Source organism: Rhinatrema bivittatum, chromosome 1 (genome assembly GCF_901001135.1).
Source record: "Rhinatrema bivittatum chromosome 1, aRhiBiv1.1, whole genome shotgun sequence".
NCBI classification, from domain to species: domain Eukaryota; kingdom Metazoa; phylum Chordata; class Amphibia; order Gymnophiona; family Rhinatrematidae; genus Rhinatrema; species Rhinatrema bivittatum.
This window is the reverse complement of record NC_042615.1, coordinates 126,855,992-126,871,394: the sequence shown is the minus strand read 5'-3', so window position 1 is coordinate 126,871,394 and position 15,403 is coordinate 126,855,992. Positions and strand designations below refer to the sequence as shown.

At 40.7% G+C, this 15,403-nt stretch overlaps 1 protein-coding gene across 1 annotated transcript in view; it reads left to right on the top strand.

Moving 5' to 3' along the window:
• PDGFRL (platelet derived growth factor receptor like) overlaps nt 1-15,403 on the top strand; it is an 86,201-nt gene that overhangs the window by 49,610 nt on the left and 21,188 nt on the right. The window contains exons 4-5 of the mRNA XM_029587071.1: nt 1,193-1,486; nt 5,846-5,985. Of these exons, the coding sequence (XP_029442931.1) occupies nt 1,193-1,486; nt 5,846-5,985 (434 nt within the window). The remainder of the gene's footprint in view (nt 1-1,192; nt 1,487-5,845; nt 5,986-15,403) is intronic.

The following is a 15,403-nucleotide window of genomic DNA, read 5'->3' as shown; positions in this document are numbered from 1 at the left end:
CGTGCGTTACGTTAGCGCATGCAATGTTAACCAGCTCACATTTTCATAAACTCCTCCCACTTGAATACATTTTTCAAATTTGCATACGCATTTTGTGATGTGATATTTACCACCTGCGTTATGGCGGGCGTTAGGGCCCTAACAACCACGATAATGCTGTGTCTAACGTGATCTGATGAATGACCTCCTTAGACTCTTGTAATCTATAGGAGACAAATGCATGGCATTATAGTAAAAAAAAAAAATTTTTAGTATTTGGAAAGTTATAAAAAATAGCTTTTTGTTATTTATAAACAGAAAACCACAAACCCTATCTTTGTTTCTCAGTTATCAGTTCAAGCAAATAAAAAATGAGTCCCTAAACCCTGAATCTAAATTCTGGCCAGAATATTAGCATATGATTTCTCAGTTCAATCTCACATGATTGCCAAATACGTCAGATGACTTTCTCTGCAGTCCATTTGCATTTGTTAGATGATAATGCAGTTCAGGATGGCTGCGCATGGACCAGGTGATGAGCTTGCCTCACAGAGGAAATGTCACCATATCCTCACCAATATGAAATAAAAATCCTCTGCCTATTCTGAATAAAGTTGTCTCAAATCTTCTGCTTATTCCCCAAAACTGCTTGTCTAATACTCAAAAAATGCAAGCACTGCTGTTCACCTCATTTGAAATAAAACAAAAGCAAAAATTATCTAAAAATCACCTTGCCTTATCTACAAAATAATAGCCTCATAAGAAATCCAAAGGTATCATTTTTCAAAATGACCTTTACTGACAGAGGCCAGCTTTAAATAAAGGAGGTGCCCTCCACACAGGACTGTTAAACTTCTTAGAAATGACTTATGAATTTCACATACAAGAGTTCTAGGTGTTTTATAATGCTAGGTGAAAAAATAAGTCTCTTCTCCTCATCTCTTCTTGCTGTGGGAAAGTCCAGTTGTTGTATGTGGTAAGACACGCATCAATTGTAAGAGAGAAAGGACTTCTTAATGAATCAAATGATGGAACTGATTGAACATGCCATGCAACCTTTATAATGCATTCGTTTGGACAGGAAGAGTACTAAACCTCAGGATGTGGATACTTATTCTACTGCTGTTCCACAGTAAGGGCAGCCTCCTTTGATTAATTCAGACATCACTTGGCCTCATTCCTTAATAAAATGTTTTGTTGTTTGTACTTGTAGATAAAGGTGAGCTATTTGTACCTTCTCCCAGTTACTTTGAAATTGTCTACATGTATCCTGACAAGCCAGCAATAATTCCATGCCGAGTGACTATCCCCTCAGCAAAGGTAACTTTGCACAGGGAGTTTCCAGCTGAGGAAATCAAGACAGATGGAAGTGGCCTAACCTATGATGTGAAGAAAGGCTTTGTCTACCATTTTCCCAGCGCTGACCATAAGGGAGTAGTATACTGCCGAGCAGAGGCACAGGGAGCACCACAGATTTCAATCAAATATCAACTGCTATATGTGGAAGGTAAGTAAAAGGTCCCAGAGCCCTATAACTGTCTGTGAGCATCAGGGAATTGTCTGGCCCTGGTCTTCACCTTCTTAATGAAGTTTATAAAAATATGTTTAAACCTTAAGAAATGCTAATACAGTGAGAAACATTTTGATAGCAAGCACCATTCTTACTGTGCCTCTGATGCAGTGGAATAGACATAATTGGACCCCCTCACTTTTGGCTCAGAACCTCACAGCTAGCAGCAGGGTATTATCCCATCTGAGTCAGTCCCTTCAATGTGCAGTGGTTAGAAGACCTGGAGGCATTGGAATCACTGCCAATCTGTAATTCCTGTGCCTTTAAGGGGGCAACTTAAACAGGAAACACCACTGCTCTTGCGCTAGATATATATATAGCTTTCCGTCTACTTTTGGCAGGTAATTATTTATTCTCCCCCAAACCCTCCCACTTCCTCTCAGTCCCTTAAAAGTTCAAGAATGGCTAGGTTGAAGCCTATTTATATAAATGCTTACCTCACAGGGGGAAGGTAAGAAACAGGCCAGGGAGAGAGTGAAGAGTCAGGAGATACAGAACGTTGCCACAAAGACCCACATAGCATGGGATAAGGTAGGGGCGCTGAAACTGGCCCTTGGGGGCCCCTCCCAGTCAGGTTTTCAGGATATCTCTAATGAATATGAATGAGATCTATTTGCATGCATTACCTCCTGTGTATGCAAATATTTCTCATGCGTATTCATTAGGAATATCCTGAAAACCTGACTGTCTGGGGATAGGGGGGCCCATAGACCGGTTTAAGCACCCCTGGGGTAAGGGATGGCGTTGGCCACAGTGCCCACCTATATTAACCTTGGCCACCCCCTCCCCCAAACAATTTGCTTCTGGCAATGCCTCTGCTTTGAGGCCTTGACAGTTGTACTTCAAACTGTGGCCACCAGCATCTGATGTTCTCAAAAGCTAAGCAAGGCCAATTTCAATGGGAAAGTTCCTGACCTAGGCCCCAAGATTTAATAAATTGCATTAGCATAGCCTCTTTCATTCAAAGAAGATCTCAATGTACTTTAGAAAAAAACAGAAATTCAGACCCATGGGGCCTGATCATCTTTTGTGTCTATGGGGAAAAGACCTTGATGGAGCAGGACTGTAATGTACTTATAGCTTCCCTTCCAGGGTAAAAGCTCCACAAATGTAGCGGTGCTTAAGGTTCTGCATAACAGTGCCCAGAGACAAGAAGGGAGCCGTAAATAACAGCAGTTCTGAGTTGTATTATTATCTGCTTCCAGTTGAGTAAACTGTCATGTATGGGAGTTGCATGGTAGCAGCAGTGCTCTGGCCTTCCCTCAAGCAAGTGTAATATATCCGGATCTGAGAATGCAAGAGGCGAATAAGTAATGCATAAATCTGAGCGACAATGCCTTTGGAAGTTAGGTCAGAGGACAGAGAACAACTGGAAATCTGTAATCAACAAGCAGAATCCCAGTGGCCGTGTGTTTGTTTCTGTTCCTTTCCACAGCTATCCGAGCTCCCTGACCACCATCAGGAAGGGAGGAAGGTGGAAGCCCAGGCAAAAGCAAGGATTTCCAGCCACTACATGCCTGAAGTTACTGTGTGTGCAGTTTTTTAGAAGGTTTATCAATAGGGAAGGATTTTACAAACTTGCTGGGAATTTCTATCTGGATTATAATTATTCAGTAGGTCCCAGCATAATTGCTCCCCCCCTCTTTTTTTTTTGAAAATTGCATTTCGCCAGAAATTCTTAAGCGATAGTTACCTTTTAGGAAGTGCATCATGCAAACTGGTTTTTTTTTTAATACTACAAAAAAAAAGAAAAGAAAATGTTTGGGCCGGTTCAGAGTCTATTTGACCATCTCACGGTGTTTTTCTCTTGTGCATCATTTCCCCCTCTGGCTCCAAAGTTCGAAGAGCAGGGACCACTCTTTAAATCCTCTTGCATAAACTACAGGTTGTGCATAATGATACTGATTATTTCATAAATAATGAAGCGGAATCATCTACCACATGTTAATAAAAGATTTATTGCAAACAAAACAGACAGGCTTAGAACATTATAAAGTATTCAGCAGAGATATTAATCAAGCATAGAGGTAGGCAAGCTTCAGTGTCTTTGGACAGCAATCCACTCAGATTTTCATGATATCCTTAACATATATGTATAAAAGGTTTGCATGTAAATCTCTCTCATGCAATACTCATTAGGGATATCCCAAAAAGTCTGGTGGTTTGGTGTCCCTGGGGTCTGGAGGTTGCCCACCCCTGCCCTAGCAGTCCACCTTTGTACAAAAAGTCATTGAAAGCTTTTGTTCTGATGCACATCTCATTCCCCCATATGAAGGAGATTTACCCATTGTAGCAGCCTATATCAATCTCATTGACAAATTCAGGTTTTTACCAGTGTACAAAAATCCTTTCTATTTGGAAAATGCTGAGCATACCAAAGTTTTGAAGTGGACCTTTTGTTAAACTGTTTTATTCTAGCTTAACGTTTATTATTATTTTCCTGTGTTGCAGCTGTATTTTTTTTTTTTTTTGTTGGCCTGGTAGTTCTCCTCCTGCTCCTTTGAGCCTTCCAACTCAATTAGAACGACCTCTGTTGGACCCCATAAGTCTTCATTAGCAGCTACCTGGAGATTTTCCCCTTATCCTCATCCACTCCCAATTTAGCCCAGCCATTACAGTGACAGTTCTCAGACACAGGACACAGAGATTGGTTCCCTTTGAAACCTGGTAAACCTGGATCCTAAGCCTCGCCACTAGATGTCACTGTTCTATGAAGACTGAGACTCCTTCCTCTCCAGGGGCTTTGAATGCTGCCTTTGCATCATTGCCAGCCCCTCCCCTCCCAGGGGGCAGAAACTGGGCCCAGGAATTTAATTTGGATTTGCTATGCAGTGCCACCAAGTTGGCCAGGAGCTGTTTTGTTTTAGTATTTAAATAAATATGCTCAATAAGACATGAATGAAATTAAGCTGCTCTTTACTTTAGTCATTTCCTTTCAATTAAACATTTCAAGGGTATATGTGTGGAATATGAGGTTAGAGTAAGAAAATAGTCTTTTTTTTTTTTAGATTTTTTAAATACACAGAAAAATAGAAAACACATCCTACCACTTTTCTCTGCTGCAATGACTTCATATTTGCCTGTTAAACAAATTGGGTTCCATCATGACTGAAACTTAACTATAATCACTATTTTTTTTTTTAACTTGTAAGGACTATTTAGAGGGCTAAGGCTAATCTGCTTTTTTCTTTAATATGGATACTGGTTGGGATATAGCATAAGCTCTTCAAACAATAATGGCCAATGATATATTCTTGAATATTTGTAAGCTCTTTAATATTTGACCGTACATCATTCCAAAGTTGATGAATCCATAGAAATGTATATAATATATGAACTAGAGTATTACTATCCAACTCTCAAGAGCCAGCAATTATTAGTTCCTCTTACTAATATTCTGAAAATCTTGATTGGTGTCTAGATAGTTCTATGTGCAATACAAAATGTCTATGCTATGAAAGCAGATAATGTTACGCAAAGATTTGTCCTGGATTTTCATCCATTTGAGAGTTTCCATAATTCATTGCATATCCTTCTCCCAAACTTTATCTTCACTGCAAGGATAGTTTTGTATTCTGTGTTGAAATTGTTATAAAAGTCTGATGCTATCTTGAAGTGTGATTTAAATAAAATGGAGTATATCTCATTCTGCAAGCTTGAATACTATTGTATAAAATATGATTCATAAGTTGTAATACTTCTAATTTTGTGGCGTTGTTAAACCAAAATAGAAACATAACAGAGAAACATAGAAATGATGGCAGAAAAGGACCAGACGGTCCATCCATTCTGCTGAGCAAGCTTATGGAAGCATCCGCTGTGCCATACAAGTCACCCTCTTACTTAGTTTACCAAACCGTCAAAGTCAGGACCCTTGTTGGTTGCTGAGTCGAGTTCCCTGTTACCTCTTGCCTTTGAAGCAGAGACCAATGTTGCATAATGAACTTGTAAGTCTTTCAAAATCACTTGACCATTGCAGAGAACTTGATCTACGTACCAGATACCCAGTTTTCCCATTTAAGTCAATTTATATATATATCTCCTTTATTTTCAGTAATGAATTATGACATAAAGGTATCAAAAGCCTCTATCATTCTATAACACGAGGTTCAAGAGATCCACTTTGTTGCAAGAAGTGACACTATGGTGACGTGTAAATTCCCAGAACATTTCACATTTGGCATGAGTGATAAAACAAAACAGTCTAGTGATAGGAAAGTGATTTGAAGTGACACGTTAATTAAAAAGGCATCCATTTTGTAGAGTTGTTTTATTTAACAATTTGTAATTATTTAGTTCCTAGTGGTCCACCTTCAGCAACACTTGCAGCTTCTTCCAACAAGGTCAATGGTGGAGACAATTTCAGCGTTTTCTGCACAGTTCTTGGAGAGCCTGAAGTTGAAGTGGAATTTAGTTGGACATACCCGGGTCAAGAAGTAAGACTCAACATTTTTTTTTATCACTAAATTGCATGTAATCCGTTTGGCCAGAGATAGGGTGAGGACTTTCTCGGCTGCGATATCTATTTTTGGATTAGTTTGCCAGCTGATATTAGGTCGGAGAAAATCTATTGATGTTCAGAAGTTAAAAACTTGGTACTTTTCTTTTACATAAAATGAGGTGTGCGAACAGCTTTTTCTCTGGCTTCTACAGAGGCTGGGAGGAAGAGGTTCTTCAGGTTAGAAAATCAGAGTTAATGTGGTTGTGTGATCTGGAATTGATTGGACCTGATATTTGTAATAGAAAGCTAGTGGCCTAGCTCTGGCCAATTTTTTAAGTTGACTATATAGATATAGTATTCTGTAGTCATTGTTGGCTGTTTTTATTTTGCTTATTGTTCTTGATTGTGATTTTCACAATGATTTTCTTCTGTTTTTTGTTATAATAAACACTGGAGAAAATAAAATAAAAATGAAGGTCCCTAACTGTTCTCCATTTTCAATGGCCACATTACCAGAAAAGTTGCATATAAATAAATATACAATAATAATATAAGCAATATATACATTTGTTTTATTTATTTTGATTTATATTCTGTTTTAGAGCATTTCAAAGTGGATAAAGACCTCTTGGCACCCTCAGTCTACCCAGTTGCCCTTGTTTAATATTTCTCTGCAGGCTCTCCTTGACCTCTAGTCATCTCCTTCTTTTGTGGCTACCACTGTCCTTTGTATCTGTGCTGAGCATGCTTGAATTCTGACCCTATTATAGTCACGACTACCTCTACTGCTAGGCAATTCCAGGTGCATACCATCCTTCATTCAGCTTCATTTCTGTACCACTGAGGTAGATTTTAAAAGTGCTGCTTGCGCGAAAGCGGCCACGTATGCATGTATGTGGGCCGTACACAAGCAATGTGAATTTTAAGAAGCCGAGATGGATGCACGTTCAGAATAAAGAGGCTGAAAAGGGGTGGGTCTAAGACTGACTTGTGTTGCCTGTGCAACTTTACTACTGCTCCTCATGAGGCACAGGAGCCAGAGAGAGAGAGAGAGTGCACCTCTGTATAGAGTCAGTCTGATGCTCCCTATATATGTACCACTCTAGAGGGGCATTTTGAATCAGGGTTGGTTTTCGGAAGATGGGTTGAGGTTAGGAGGGGTGTTACAGACACATTCAGAGGTTTGCATAATAAAATTGACATCAGGAAAGAACTGTAGTCCTTATAAGTGATGAAGAAAATAATCCTGATGTCAATTTTACTATGAATACCTCTGAATGTGTCTGTAACAACCCATCCCGATTCAAAGTGTCCCTCTAGAGTGATACATATAAAGAGAGAGTGTCAGACTGACTGTATACAGAGATTCTCTCTCCCCCCACAAACATGTAAAGGCTGTAGAAGTGTGCACAGCAACAGTTTTTTAAATGCTATGCACGTGCTATATAAAATGAAGCGTATTGTTGCTCATGCAGTTAAGGGTGCACACGCATTTCTTTTAAAATTTACCCAAAAGTGTTTTAATGCTTTATGATATTAAATGTGTTTCTTGTACATTGCCCCAGACTTTCTGGATGGGCGGGTAATAAATATCTGAAAATAAATAAATAAAATAAATATGGAAAATAATGTCTTAGCACACTTTATTGAACTCCACCAGATATTTGAATACCTCTAAAACAGTCCTCATTTCCCTTCTAGCATTCTGTTAGCTCTGTGTTCTTTACTAGCTTAGATCATATCTAACACACGGGGTAGATTTTAAAAGGGTGCACGCGGGCGTACATGTGCGCCCGATTTTATAACTTGCGCGTGCAGACCGCCCCACCCCCAGACCACCCCCTTTAGTAAAGCCACGGGACTTACACGCATCCCAGGGCTTTATATGCATCGCCGGGCCTTTTTAAAATAGGCCTGGCGCACATAACCCCCTCTACGCGCATAAATCCATTGTATTTACATGCGTAGAGCTTTGAAAATCTCTGTTGAGACTGGATTACAGGGGAAGAAATTGGTGTCTCTGTTGAGAGGAAGGTGCCTACTCGATGCGTACAGAAGGAGCTATAAGAGATATTAGGAAGACTACAGGAAAGGTATGAAGATTGGGACGTGCTATGTTCTAATAAGGAATTGGGACTAAATTCTAACCACCTCACAGTGGGGAGAAGACTTTGGGAAATTGGAAGGCTTCACTTGTCAGTCGGGGTAATTGGAGAGTAGGAGGAGATCAAATTATTAAGGAGTTTGCTTTTATTTATTCAGACTTTGTTGGAAGAGTGAGGTCACAAATGTATTACTCTTTCTACCTCATCACTGTTCATAAATTTTAATTGAAATGTAAGTGCTATAAAGAATCTTCATTCAGTTTAATCAACTATCAGTAAAGAGGTTGGAAACCACCTTGTTTCTCAGTGTGATTTTTGATGACAGACTATTGAGATTATCAGTGCTGTTTACAAAGTCTAGGAAAAGAAGTTGTGTAACTGGTGGATGCAAAAGGTCCTTGAAGTTACAATTCCCTCCACAGGGAGCCCTGGGCCCCAGATATAAAACCTACCTGTGGAGAACTAGTTGCAGATAGGGTCCATCTCTATTTCTATATTCCCCTGGGTCTAGTCTTAAGGGTCTATCCCGCCTAGGGTTTATATAGGTCTCAACTGTGCAAATACATTTTTTATCCACAAACTTTGGCCAGAAAGCAGATGTTAGAAACAGTTCTAAAAATCACCAACACTAGAGAGTCTAAAGTCCATTTGTTAAGAGGCTCGACTGCAGGTTTTTTTCAAGACATTAGAAAAATAGCCTGATTGCAGCAAAGTATTAACAAGTTTCAATAACTGACTGTGCAGACTACTTCTTGTCAATTTAATGAGCCATAATGGAGAGGATCTTGCATGCATCAGATTGGTTTCAGCTGTAAATCCAACTGTTTCATTACCCCTTGCAACAGGTCAACAAAAGAATTTAGCAGTTAGTTTTCACCCGAAAATTTTGGGGCTCAACAAATTCCTATATGGACTTTCATTCAGATTCACTTCTGCAGAAGACTATTGTACAGTTTCCACCTCCCCTCAAGTATTTGTAATCTTATCAACAAAATACTGAGTAAAGCTCTTACAAGCCAAGGTTGATGAGCAACTGTAAACAGAGGCTTAGTCATCACACTTCTAACCAACTCATATAGTTCACACCGTTTATTAGCTGATTGTGTAAGTAAATTTGAAAAGAAAAGACTTTTGTGTTAGTGAGCGTTACATTTCTGGCAGTTGATATTCTGCTTCTATCAGACATTTTCCACTTATTTTCAAGTCTGAGCCTTTTCCCCTTAAGATATCACAATTGGTCAGTACATCACAGAGCTTTGTTTACTGTGTTAACTTGTCAGCTCTTTAGTGGGGCCATTTAAGAGCTTTAGCCAATTCTAGGTTTAAAAATGCTAACCATAGCAGCCAGAGGTAAATCTTCTAATTGTTTATTGTTTTTTTTATATACCGTCACATCGGCATAGCCTTCACAACGGTTCACAATCATGAAACTAAGTCAACTAACATCATCCCAAACCTATCTGGATTCAATTGTGCTTTGAGCGAAAGTTTCCTAAAAACAGGGACAGCTATAGTCTTTAATGATAAAGGTGAACCGGTAGATATAGTATACTTGGATTTTCAGAAGGCGTTTGACAAAGTTCCTCATGAGAGGCTTCTAGGAAAAGTAAAAAGTCATGGGATAGGTGGCGATGTCCTTTCGTGGATTGCAAACTGGCTAAAAGACAGGAAACAGAGAGCAGGATTAAATGGACAATTTTCTCAGTGGAAGGGAGTGGACAGTGAAGTGCCTCAGGGATCTGTATTGGGACCCTTACTTTTCAATATATTTATAAATGATCTGGAAAGAAATACGACGAGTGAGATAATCAAATTTGCAGATGACACAAAATTGTTCAGAGTAGTTAAATCACAAGCAGATTGTGATAAATTGCAGGAAGACCTTGTGAGACTGGAAAATTGGGCATCCAAATGGCAGATGAAATTTAATGTGGATAAGTGCAAGGTGATGCATATAGGGAAAAATAACCCATGCTATAATTACACAATGTTGGGTTCCATATTAGGTGCTACAACCCAAGAAAGCGATCTAGGTGTCATAGTGAATAACACATTGAAATCGTCGGTTCAGTGTGCTGCGGCAGTCAAAAAAGCAAACAGAATGTTGAGAATTATTAGAAAGGGAATGGTGAATAAAAAGGAAAATGTCATAATGCCTCTGTATTGCTCCATGGTGAGACCGCACCTTGAATACTGTGTACAATTCTGGTCACCGCATCTCAAAAAAGATATAATTGCGATGGAGAAGGTACAGAGAAGGGCTACCAAAATGATAAGGGGAATGGAACAACTCCCCTATGAGGAAAGACTAAAGAGGTTAGGACTTTTCAGCTTGGAGAAGAGACAACTGAGGGGGGATATGATAGAGGTGTTTAAAATCATGAGAGGTCTAGAACGGGTAGATGTGAATCGGTTATTTACTCTTTCGGATAGTAGAAAGACTAGGGGGCACTCCATGAAGTTAGCATGGGGCACATTTAAAACTAATCGGAGAAAGTTCTTTTTTACTCAACGCACAATTAAACTCTGGAATTTGTTGCCAGAGGATGTGGTTAGTGCAGTTAGTGTAGCTGTGTTTAAAAAAGGATAGGATAAGTTCTTGGAGGAGAAGTCCATTACCTGCTATTAAGTTCACCTAGAGAATAGCCACTGCCATTAGCAATGGTAACATGGACTAGACTTATTTTTTGGGTATTTGCCAGGTTCTTGTGGCCTGGATTGGCCACTGTTGGAAACAGGATGCTGGGCTTGATGGACCCTTGGTCTGACCCAGTATGGCATTTTCTTATGTTATGTTAATTTATTAAAAACAAAATAAACTGATGCTTAGACCACAAAAGAGGGGAAACAGACTTCTCTTCTATCACTACCTTTAGAGAGATCTTGATTCATATTACTAAATCTAATGTTTAGCCAGCCACATCTGTAGGAACATTAACCATTTGAGTGAAACCCATGTCAAATATATACTTCATAAAATCTGTGAAAAACCTCCCCAATCAACACTAATCTGTAAGTTCAAATCACCTAAAACAATCAAAAGAAGGAAACAAATTGACAATTCTGCAATCATATTCATCACAGCTAGGACAGAATTAGTCAGATCTCTAGGGGGTGATAAACTAAAAATAAAACAAAAAGGACTGAAATTTGCTACCAAGCATTCACTGTCACCTTACCGGGAGCTGAATCTGAGCACCCAGTAAAGTGGATTGATACCACAGCCATTCCTCCTCCTTTCCCCTGTACTCTGGAATAACCAAACAAATGAATAGCCAGGCGGAGAGCTATAATCCTACTAGAAGATCAGCTTTTGTCAATTCAAAGAATATCCACCTCTCACTGATAATTAAGTCATGGATCACAATTTTCCCTTTAACTGAGCATGCATTTCTCAAATTGAACTTTATCTCTATAGATCTCAAACTGCATCCCCTTCATCCCTGGAGGAACCACCCAATTACAGTGACTTGCATTGTTGGTTTATCTTCCCTTACCCAGCATCACTGAAATATTAGAAAAGCTCAATAACTCCACTCCAGAGACTTTTAGAAAAACATGTCATTAAAATACAATAAATCCACAACTAAATATTGTCTCTAAACTCATACCCGCTCAGAGTCCTCCAAAGCCAAATCCAAAGATTGCAAGGCAATACAAAACCTACCCCTAAAGCTTCTGTACACTTAATCAACTAATTGAGAAAAAAAACCTACCAGATCAGAAGTGCCAAAATCTTGATTTAATAAAGATATTGGTCTATATGAAGAATACCTATACCTATCTTCCTCTTTCTTGTGTATCACTGTGAGAGAGACCCTATTCCATACCTGGGTAACTTCCCCTTCTGCTAAAATACATCAGGGCATGTAGCGGAAGATTTCTAACTTGTCCCATATGTTTGATGTTAAAGTTTAATATACCCATCAGGATCTGGGGATTTATTGTATTACACTGCCGTAGTTACCATTATAATCTCTTCCATTTCAATAGGTCTTATTAACTGTGTGGTTTAGTCATTGTATTCCAATCCCCTAGAGCTACAACAATACAATAGAAACATTAGTACATTAAATTAAACAAGTATTTCATGTGAAGAAGGCACAAATTATATCATTTAAACAAATTACTAAACTGGATCACGTGGGAGAGAACTTGCTAGTGTGGATCTGATGAAGAGACTACTGGCTGCTGCTGTGGTCTCTTTAAAAGTATTTGCTGCCCAGCCCCATATCATACCCATAATGCATCATTCAGGTTACCTGGGAAGGAGGCAATAAGGATGCTTTTGGTTTGATGTACATGTTATAAAGCTCATTTTCACTTCATTATTCAGCTTGCTTTTGTATTTCTTCAGTAATTTCTCTTATGTTGCCTTTCCTTTTGTTTCCAGTGTAACAAATTAATGAAAATTATTTGACTTGGGTCTACCTTCCAAGTTATCACATTCTTTTCTCTGGAAGGATATTTTCCAAAAACAGGTGTAGGATTATTTTGTCTGTGAACCTTAATTTATCTTCTCTCTCACTCACTTATTTCAATCCATTCTTTCATAAGTTTTCATCATATCATGTCTCACTTTTTCCACATTTCTCTCTAACATTCTTAAGGTTTTGGTTGCTTCTGTTTAACAATTTTTCATGCTGGCTTGAAAGGTTTTTACCTGTTAATAATAGTTTCCATCCGGGCAGTTTATTTGCTATTTCAGTTTCTTTAGCACAAAATGACTACGGTTTAGTGCTCCTGTACTTCCTCAGAGTTTTCTCTTGGTCTGCTATTCAATTTTTCCTGCTTTGGAAATCATTCTGCTCTCTACATGTTCAAACAAAGGCACTAGCTCTGTGGGTGCTGGGGCTGCTTGAGTATCCCCCAATATTGTCTCCTGCACTTCCGTAGATTAGGAGCTGAGAGCTCCAAGCTTCAAGACTGTGGGGGAGGAGAGTAAAGAAGTGCTCCTGCCTCCTCCTGCAGTTCATTGGCTGGCTGTGGGCTGTCTAACAGGTTGTGGGAAAGAGCAGGCACTATACTTCTGTCACCGCCACATGCAGCCTATTGACTAGCTGTATACTGTCTGACCAAAGGGCTGCAGGGGGATCAGAGAGTAATAGCAATGTAGAATAGAATTTTTTCCTAACATACAACGGAGATGAGGAGAACTGCTGATAGGTCTGAAAAAAGTAAAGAGGTACAGAGACGCTCTAAGAAGGATAAGAGAGGGGTCAAGAGAACTGTTAGACGATGGTTTGAAAAGGAGTATTAGCTGGAAGAGAGAATACTGCTGTGAGGGTCTAGGAGAGAAATTTAAAGAAGGAATAATGGCTGAGAGAGAAGGAGGCAAGGAACTATGAAGGGGAAAGGAATTGGTAGAGGAGCTGTGAGAGAGGGAGAGGAATAGACACAGGCTGTGAGGCCAAAAAGGGCTGAGAGAGGGGAACAGTAGCTGAGAGAAGGGGATACAAGCTGGGAGAGAGGACATAGGCTGTGATAAGAAGAGGAACAGGGGTGAGTAGTTAGGTGAAGGGAACAAGAGGTGAAGGTGCCTGGAAAATTTGCTGTGTGGACACAGAGAAGGAGGGCTGATAGAGGAGGTAAACCAAGAGAAGAGCTGGGAGAAGAGAGGGAGGATCATGGTGAATGAGGATGTGCATTTATTTTGAATGAATGCAAAAAACATAATAAAAGAGGTCATTTTCAGTTTGTATGAAAGACAGGAACTGAAAACAGGCCTTGGACAAAAATACATGAAATTTATTGTATATATACGTATTTGTTAAGTAAAAAGAACAAAATAAAAACAAAAGTTGGGGGTTAAACAAAACTAGGCCTTGGCTGAGACCAGGTTCCTGTTGCCGAGGTCCAGGACCAATACTGGGACCTGAATCTGAGGCTGGGTCCCTGTCTATGAAGCCATGGCCTGCACCTAGGCTAGAGCCAGATTCTGGGATCTGGCCAAGTCCAGGTTCCAGTGACTGAGGCCTGACCCAAGGCCAGGTCCCAGTCACAGAAGTTCAGGCCTGAGGCTGGGTCCCGGTCACCAAAGCCCAGGCCCAAGGCCAGGTCCCAGTCTCCAAAGCCCAGGTCCAAGGCCAGGTCCCAGTCGCATATACCCTGGCCAAGGCACAAGCCTGACTCTGGGGCCCAGCAGAAACTGGGTCCCTTCGCCATGGCCTGGGCCTAGGCTTGGCCCAGGCCCGAGCACAAACCCAGAGGCACAGGAATAGGCTTTCCAATGTCTTCTGTTCTTGAATCATTGACTACAAATGATATTCTCCAGCCAGAGGATATGCCACAGTGACATCATCGGGGTGCCTTCCTCCAGGGTGGACAATGCCATTTTGTTGTACAGATATAAAATGTATGGCCGAACAACAAGATGGTGTTGTCCGACCTGGAGGAAGATGCCGCAGCAATGTCACTGTAGATTATCCTCCTTGGGGAGGACGTCATTTCTAGTCACCTGATCAAGACATCCTACTCCCAGGCATCCGGGCCTAGGTATCAGGCCTTGGCGTAGCCTAGGCTCAAGCTTCTGCAATGGGGCCCTACCTTGGACAGGCTCTGGTGTCGGAACCCAGCCTCAGTCAGGTCCTAGCATTGGGCTCAGGCCTTGGTAACCAGGACCTGTTCTTGTGCCAGGTATAGACCCAGGCCCAAGTTTCGGCCACCAGGACCCGGCCTTGGCCAGGCTCCTGCATCGAGTCTAAGCCTAGGCCTAGGCTTTGATGACCGGAACCTGGCCTCGGCCATGCCCAAGTGTTGAATCCAAGCCTAGGCCTGGGCTTTCGTTTTTCTTTTACAGTGAAGTCAATGCGGCCTTTCCCCACTGACTTCAATGTAAAATGAAATTAATGAATATATTTTTTTTGTTCCAAAACTAATGAAAAACTGAAAAACCCATGAAACAAACCAATACAACAAAACATTTTTTGAGGCTGCCCAACCATAATGGGGGAGGGAAAAGGCAAGAAGATGTGAGGAGAAAGATGGAAGTGGTAGGAGGAGGTGAGAGAAGATAATGAGCTGTTGAGAGCCAGCTGAAGGATAGAAAGATACATACCATTTTGATTACTGGCAGCCGATGGCCCGAGTGCAGGAGATCGCTCCTAGACCCCCGCTGGACCACCAGCGGGGGTCCAGGAGCGACCTCCTGAACCCGGACAGTCGGCTGCCAGTATTCAAAATGGCGCCGATAGCCTTTGCCCTTACTATGTCACAGGGGCTACCGGTGCCATTGGTCAGCCCCTGTCACATGGCAGGAGCACAAGATGGCGCCGGCCAGCCAGTGCTCCTACCATGTGACAGGGTCCG